Source organism: Phoenix dactylifera, unplaced genomic scaffold (assembly GCF_009389715.1).
Source record: "Phoenix dactylifera cultivar Barhee BC4 unplaced genomic scaffold, palm_55x_up_171113_PBpolish2nd_filt_p 001320F, whole genome shotgun sequence".
NCBI lineage: Eukaryota > Viridiplantae > Streptophyta > Magnoliopsida > Arecales > Arecaceae > Phoenix > Phoenix dactylifera.
The window spans coordinates 21,732-30,003 of NW_024068651.1; the positions used below are offsets into that span (position 1 = coordinate 21,732).

The 8,272-nt window shown below is 39.1% G+C and overlaps 1 protein-coding gene across 1 annotated transcript; it reads left to right on the forward strand.

The window, feature by feature from the left end:
• Window positions 1-446: 446 nt before the first annotated feature.
• On the forward strand, window positions 447-6,267 carry LOC120103886 (2-alkenal reductase (NADP(+)-dependent)-like). Its single transcript, XM_039121999.1, has 5 exons — window positions 447-735; window positions 3,364-3,541; window positions 4,180-4,346; window positions 5,038-5,120; window positions 5,693-6,267. Exons 1-5 carry the CDS (start codon window positions 496-498, stop codon window positions 6,069-6,071), a joined length of 1,047 nt encoding a protein of 348 aa, XP_038977927.1. The 5' UTR covers window positions 447-495; the 3' UTR covers window positions 6,072-6,267.
• The last annotated feature ends 2,005 nt before the right edge of the window (window positions 6,268-8,272 follow it).

The window sequence follows — 8,272 nt, forward strand, 5'->3', positions numbered from 1 at the left end:
ATAACTGATGGGAAACTAAACACACGCCCGCACGAGGTTCTCACACTTTATATGCCGCGAGTTGACGTAAACAACCTGGCTAATGATTCTTGGAACCTTCAAAGCCAAGTTGAGAGGGGCTACTTGGTGGAATTTCATGGCAAAGTTCTTTCTTCGGATTGGATCTTTCAAAGAAGGTGTAAGAGCTAGGAAGGATGCATAGAGAATTGCATATATGTCGCTCGTGGTGGCGATTACAGTTTGGAAAGGACCAAATTACTTGGTTTTGCTCAGCCATCAACCATAATACTGCAGAATAGACGTGAACTTCTTTACAGTGGGTCCTGAGCAATAGGGGGGGGTGTATATAGAACTACCCCGTTACAGTGGGTCTTTAGAGGGATGAGAAAGTAATTTACCGATTAATTGACACATTTTACTTTATTTTTCTCTCGACAACCCGGAGTTCTTAAAGCCCGGAAAGGGAGGGAGAGGGAGTGCGAGAGAGAGGGCGCGATGGCGGAGGTGAGGGCGAAGGCGAACAAGAAGGTTGTGCTGAAGGACTTCATAACGGCGGGTTTCCCCAAGGAGAGCGACATGGAGGTCGTGACGACGGACACCGTCCGATTGAAGGTCCCCGAGGGATCGAAGGCGGTGCTGCTCAAGAACCTGTACCTCTCCTGCGACCCTTATATGAGGTCGCGTATGAGCAAGCACGACGAGCCCTCCTACGTCCCCGACTTCGTCCCCGGCTCGGTATACCATATAAATATAATATATAATAAGAACCCTCTCTCTCTCTCTCAGCCACTTTTTTTTTTCCTGCGACTTATTTCTCTTATGTTTTCTTTGGAGTTATCGTAACTGTTTATGGAATCTTGGATCTAAATTTTTTAGGTCTGGTTTTGGAGGGTGAGGAGATGGAATGGTTGCTGATAGGATCGGTAATTTTATGGGGGTTTTGGTGTTGAATTGGTCGTTTTCTTTGTTGCTTGTGTCATATACTTGATTATTCGAATAAAGTAGTATCTGACGACTTTATGATGCAGTTTTGCTCAAATTAGATGTCACGATTAGGATTATGTTTTTATTTTTTTGTTGCTAAAAGGGATGATTCATACAATTCTAATCCAGACATATCCAAAAAGGTTAAAACACAACAAATTCTGAAGCACTCTAGGCAACTCTCTCTTCCAGACTGAAAAAGTATCTCTGGAGTGGTTGGCCACGTACGAAGCCATCCAGTCCGCAGCCCCGTTGGCCTCTTTGCAGATGTGCTTGGCTTGAAAGGCCACATTACCACAGACAATGATCAGAATGTCTCGAAGTAAGGGGTGGCACCTACCCATACTGTCGACGCCTCCCTAGATCTAGCCAATAATCGTAGCCGAATCACCCTCACGGTGTATTGCTTTAGCCCGCAACACATGCCAAGCATGGTCCAGTCCGGCCCACGCCGCCCTCAACTCAGCTCCCGAGATTGAGATGTCGAAGATCTGGTAACCACCAGCCACAATCATCTTGGAATCCGGATCTCTGATGACAAGGCTTGCACCTCTCCTCGTCGCCATCTAGCACGCAACCATCGAAATTGATCTTAAAAAAACTTGGGGGTGGGGGCTTTCAGGTGAAAAACACTATCCAAGGCGCTACACGAGCAGAAGTAGAGCTCCAGGTGTCCCGAGCTAATTATGGAGCTTCTCTTACGATTACCAAACGCACTAGCTCGTTCTGCTGTATAGGAGTTATGACTTTTTAGAAAAAAGCACAATTAAATATGTTATTTAAACAAGAAATGGCAAAAGAGCACTAGGTAGAGAAGTTTATAGGAAAAAATTCTTGGAAAATGTTAGGAAAATGAGTGTGAATCATGATCACAAACTACCGGGAATTTGATGGTTCTTTTCACTTCTTCTTTGTTCTTGTGGATTTGTTTGCTACCTGTCGTCCTAGGGGAAGGGAGTGTGTGTATGTGTGTGTTTTTCCCTTCTGTTATAGAAAATATTTTTAGCACATCTTTAGGTGTTTTTACGATCATTTTAATTCATTGAGAAATGCTATGTTGCAACCCAATGGTTGATCCGTCCGAAATTGGACTGCTTTGATCTGGATGCAGCAATACTTGTTTCGGTACAAAGTTTACTATGGAAAACGTGCAACAATACTTTTATTTGGGAGTGAGAAATGTGTATAGGGTTCAAAAGAGGCTGCAGAGCTGGAAGAAAGCAAATAGTGTCCACATCCCTTTTCATCAAGATTGGTTAATGTATAACAGTGCATATTCTGTCATTCTATTGATTAGATGTCAGTTTTTGGCATTCAGTGGTTTGATAGGCCACTCGGGGAGTGTGGTCTTGTACGATCATAAACTTGAGAAAGATAGGTTGTTATGCATCCAAGAGTGGGTTTTCCTTTTCTTTTGGAGTTGCCATGTTGAACGTTTGAGGGCAAATCATGAGATGATCAGTTGAAAAATATTGGAAGAGGGAATGAGAGAAAATAGGGTCAATGGGAAACTATAGTGGAATGGCTAGGAAAATCATATATATATATATATATATATATATATATATATATATTACAACTGTTTGTCTTCTATGTGTTATCTCCGATGTTGCCCAAAGTTGACTTCTACAACTACATTTTTTATCACAGATTCAAAGTGTTGCACAGTGATGGTTTGTGCCAGACGGTATGTACTAGGCTTGCTAGATGCAAGAACAATATAAGGGTTAGGTACCATATATCATGAATGTTTGTTGGCACTACATGGACCATCTTGAGTTGATACAAACTGACACAAGTTCATTTTTTCCTATCTTGAACTTGGCACATGACTGGGTGCATGATTGGCACAATATGGCATGACATGTCACGGCATAGTGTCACGCGTCACTAGCATGATTGCAGCACACATGAATCTTCGATTTCTAGTTATTTGAGCTTTTACCATGCAAAAATTTGGCTCATATTATATTACTAGTTCTATAGTAATATAACTTAGTACTTGGGGTCGGATGATAAGGCTAAAATAGCAAGTCAAGAGAGGAAAAACAAGTCAGTAGTAAATTTATGTGGAAGGACATATATAATTTGAAAAGCAATGGTTACAATTTCATCTTTATCATTGTAGAAATAATACATATGGATCCTACATTGTGTTAAATAGTCATATTCTCTGTAATTCATGTTTGCTACATCATTAGAGCTCAAAATAATAGCTAGTATTTTTGAACTTGATAAAGTAAAAGGCGATCCATTTCCCCAATCAAGTTAAAGCTGTTTCGGACAATATTACCATCATGGAACTTCTAGTTATGTGGGCTTACATTTTAAGGTTCCCTGTTTCTCCATGTTCATCTTTTTTCTTCTTTCGTTGTACAGGTCATAACTGGTTTCGGTGTGGGTAAAGTGGTGGATTCTAGCCATCCAGATTTCAAGGTAGGTGACTTTGTGTGGGGCATGACTGGATGGGAAGAGTATAGCCTCATCACAGAAACAGAGATGCTTTTCAAAATCAGATACACTGATGTACCCCTTTCCTATTACACTGGCCTTCTTGGTAAGTTGCTTGTTCAGCAAAATGCCTACAAATCTGGTATTCGCCATCTGACTATGTTGAGTACATAACCATTAAACAGTAGTCGTTCTTTGATATTGTTATATGTTTCTTTAAGGTCTGATTTGACAGTTGTATTACATGATTGTTTAACAACTGTGGTTGTAAATCTTGCAACAATGGCAAAATGATATTGAAAATCAATGAATCATTAACATCTAACATGGTATGGAATGTCAATGTTATTTTTTTATTTTTTTTAATTCCTTGGTATTACCTATTACTGATAATGGAAATGTTCAGGGATAAGTAAGGCCATATGCGAATTATATCATCTGGATCAAGGATTGCCTGTTGAGGCAGATACCTGAAACCATGTTCAGAAAAAAAAAAAGTCAAACAAGTGGAACTCGGTGTAAAATAGATATATTTTTTCAATGATTAAGGTGGTTTCAATTATCAGCTTTGTGCATCAAGCTGAGAGAGTCCACAAGTGTACTAAACCAGACCAAGATCAAGTTATTACTATGGTGGAAGAAAAAGAATGTCACTGAACTTTGGTAGAATAGTTCTGTTTCTTAGTTTCCGTGCTTCCTGTACAATTTGTTGTATGGCTTCTGACATCACTATTTCATATTCAGGCATGGCAGGGTTCACAGCTTACGTCGGATTTCATGAGATCTGTGCGCCAAAGATCGGGGAATATGTCTTTGTGTCTGCTGCATCAGGTGCTGTTGGACAGCTTGTTGGGCAGTTCGCCAAATTAATGGGCTGTTACGTGGTTGGAAGTGCTGGCTCTGATGACAAGGTTTGTATGACCGTGACTTGGGTTCTCAAATTTTGGATAAGAGGAATTGCTGAAACACATAAGGAATACGAAAAATTGATCAGGCATGAGGTTAGCACCTGCACATGAAGATTCATTTAAAATGGGCATGGAATTTTTAACAGAATACACCTATTAGTTGTTAACTTGAGGTTTCATGTATTGGGTTCAGGTTACCCAAATTGTGTTTTCCAGAATATGGATAATGGGAGTGTTTCTGGGAGCACTTCACATCAAATTTCGTTAGATCCCTTTTCAGCTGCAATATATTATGCAAGCAACCCTCAGGGGCTTAGATATTGAAAAATGCTACAATTTTGTAGGTCCCCAATCCCTATTAGAAGAATGCACCATTGATAATCTGAAATGTTTCACAGTGCATGTGTTCTTTTTCTGTTTTCTTATGACCAACATGAGGTCGAAGAGGTATAATGGATATGATTGTGGTTGCAGAGAAGAAAATTGTTCACATTCAGCTTTAGTGAAACAAAGCACTAGTCCTGAGAGATTTTGTGTTCTCATATGCATATTACTCCTGCCTCTTCTGTTTAAGCATCGCTCAATTTCTTTTTTGGCACCAAGTCCTGAGAGAGATTTTGTGTTCTCATTGCATTTTACTTTTGCCTCTTCTGTTTAAGATTGCTCAACTTCCTTTTTGGCACTGTCTACTCAGGTTAACTTATTGAAGAACAAGTTTGGTTTTGATGAGGCTTTTAATTATAAGAAGGAGCCAGACTTGAGTGCAGCTTTAAAGAGGTTGGTTGCTTTTTCTTTTTTTAACTGACTTATTTTTTTTTCTATATCCCGAGAGAACTGATGGTTTATGAAACTAGTGTTCTGCATCCAGCCTTAAACTCTTAGTGATACATGGAATTACATGACACGAACAAGTATCTGGCATGGGTCTTGCCTGTGTATGTTATGCATCTTAGCTTCAATTCCAAGTGTCCTGATTTCTGAAAATCTCTGCAATGGAATTTGTGATGATCCGTGATTGGCGGGCGCTTTTATGTAGGATGTTTGCATAATTGCAGGCCCATGGTCTGGTTATTGTAGTTTGGAGAACATGCAGTTGCCTTCAAATTATTTGGACTGTCATATACCCAGGTTGTGGATATTTATCTATATATTGGGCCAAAGAGAACCTATTATTATAATAATATAAATAGTGGTAAGCTGGTATTAGATAGATAGCTCTGTCCCCTGAGTATAGTTTGTTCGGTCATTTAATTTTACAATGTGAACCATATATGCTCCATTGCAGCAAGATGAAGAAGAGCACCAGCAATTTCTTTCCAACAACAATCTAACGAAGTCTTTTTTTTCAGGTTGTTTCCCGAAGGTATCGATATCTACTTCGAGAATGTTGGTGGTCCAATGCTGGACGCTGTTCTTATCAACATGAGGACCCATGGTCGGATTGCAGTGTGTGGAATGATTTCTCAATACAATCTTGAGAAACCTGAGGGTGTGCATAACTTATTCTACCTCGTCGCAAAGCGCATCAGAATGGAAGGGTTCCTGGTTTTCGATTTTTTTCATAAATATCATCAGTTTGAGGAGATCATTGCCCAGTATATAAAGGATGGGAAGATCACTTATGTGGAGGATAAAGCTGAAGGACTCGAGAATGCTCCAGCAGCACTGGTGGGGCTCTTTGCAGGCCACAGTGTTGGTAAAAAGTTGGTTGTAGTTTCTCATGAATGAACAATCGTGTCCGCATCAGACTACTTTAAACCTTCCTAAAAAATAACCATCTGCTCTTTTCAAGTAGATTGTATTGTGCCTCTATGAAGGACTGAATTTTACTTGCGCAATTGCTATGATGTCATATTTTGTTTGAGAAGCTGTTTTTGAGGTTTTTCGTTTAGAAAGACATTTTTGGGGTAAATGTTGCTGCTCATTCTACTGGGAGTGAATTTGGCTGGATATTTGCAGGCTGGTCTGGTCTAGTCTAGTCTGTCACAATTATTCTTTTGAATGTCTCCCCTCCGTGCTCTTATGAATAGTCCCATCTTCCATGAATGCCTCTTTTGATCCTTTTCAATGAAAGTGCACCAACAAAAAGTCCTTGCTAAAATCAGCATAAAATGCCATTGTTTCTCCTATGAAAGATCAGGGATTATTTGACTGGCATGCTAGCCCACAAAAGTCAAGAGCTTATGGAAATTAACCTCTTATCATGAAGATAGGAATTCATGGAATTAAACGGATGATGTAGATAAGAGCCATGCAAACTCTTACACGTAGATGATGAAAGACTGAAATGAGATATCCTCATTTAATACTCTTCTCATTGGTATTTGAGAACAATTTCATGAAGAGTTTTCTGATAGGCATCAATCAATGCCAGTGATAATGAAACTAGGAGTCTAGCCCACCTTCTATATTGCAATCCGGGCTCCCCTTTCCCTTCATATATTTCGTTCTCCCTTGCGGGTGATCTTGGCGAACAGCAGTGGCTTTCCCTCAAATAAATGATTAAAAACAGGATGCGATTCTTCTCGAGCGGCGACCGCGGCCTTCACCGTGGACCTCGGGGCGGGGGGGAGCAGACGAGGCAAAGGAGGAGATAGGGAGTGGAGGAGGCAATGAAGGAGCTTCGGATTTGGAGATAAGACGGAGGGTGGGAGAAAGCTAGGAGGACGGACATTGTCATCGCTAAAGGGCTCGGACGCCATGTGGGATGGCACGGATCATATTCATGGGGCTCCGGTCCAAGATGATGAGTGGGGAGAGGAGGAAGAAGAAGAGGAGATCTTCGCTTCCAGCATCACCGCCTCTTCTTCCTCCTCTCCCCAATCTACTTTTCCTGCATCTCCACTCCCTTTCCCTCCTTGAGAAGGCTCTCCTCTCACCTCCCTCTTCCTCCTCCGCCAAGCTCATATTGGCAATAAATTTATAAATCATTCTTCTACCATTTAGTCATATATATATATATATATATATATATATATATATATATATATATATATATATATATATATATATATATATATATATATATATATATATATATATATATATATATATATATATATATATATATATATATATATATATATATATATATATATATAATAGTTCAAAATATTACGCATCGATATTCATGCTAAGATTATTTTATATCCTGGGCACGTGTCCATAATCAATGCAATATTATGTTTCGTATGTCAATTTTGTATCTTTTAGCAGGGCCTCTGTTCATATAGATACTAGCTTTGGATGTTGATTTTTTCCAATTCTTTAGGTTTGTAAATAGTTATCTGAGAGCTTTCAAATATTTTTTTTAAAACATACGCATAAGTAGATGAAAAATTACTAAATTGCATGATCAGATTCATATTTTATAAACATGTTATTTTTATTAAAACCACTCATAGCAAACCATATGCATTAAAAATATGATAATTTGAAAATAATAAGGAGTGTAAGATTTACTTACTTCTTTCACCTTAAATCGTCAAACTTCCTTACATGAATTTGTCAAACTATTTTAAATATTAAAAGCAAAATTAATTTCTATCAAATAACTCTAATAGTCTTAAAATAATAAGAGAAAAGGAAGTTTGACCGGGCGTGCGATGGTTCCGGATGGGTTAGATTTAAGCGATTTGATCAATAAATCATGGGCATGGACTCGGTCAAGGCTAAAATCGTTCAAAGGGGTTCATTATTAGTGGGTTTTAAAGACACTCTACAAGACTAGAGTAATCGGTCCATTGGTTGCCCGAGCACCAAGGCGGTTCAGGAGATCTTTGCAGAGGTCAATTGGGGTCCAAGGACAAGGAGATGGGACTCGATACTTAGATCCATAGGTCTTCATAAAAAGAAAATGAGGATATGTGAAAATGAGAATAGGTCTTCATTATCTTTATGAGATGAAACTAGATAAGGGTTGAGGGTTC

What these genes read in the sequence shown, in the direction of transcription:
- LOC120103886 (XM_039121999.1), top strand. Translation starts at nt 496, where the DNA reads ATGGCGGAGGTGAGGGCGAAGGCGAACAAGAAGGTTGTGCTGAAGGAC. An exon ending in GTGCTGGCTCTGATGACAAG is followed by an intron (nt 4,347 to 5,037) that starts GTTTGTATGACC and finishes CTGTCTACTCAG; the next exon opens with GTTAACTTATTGAAGAACAA. An exon ending in TTGAGTGCAGCTTTAAAGAG is followed by an intron (nt 5,121 to 5,692) that starts GTTGGTTGCTTT and finishes CTTTTTTTTCAG; the next exon opens with GTTGTTTCCCGAAGGTATCG.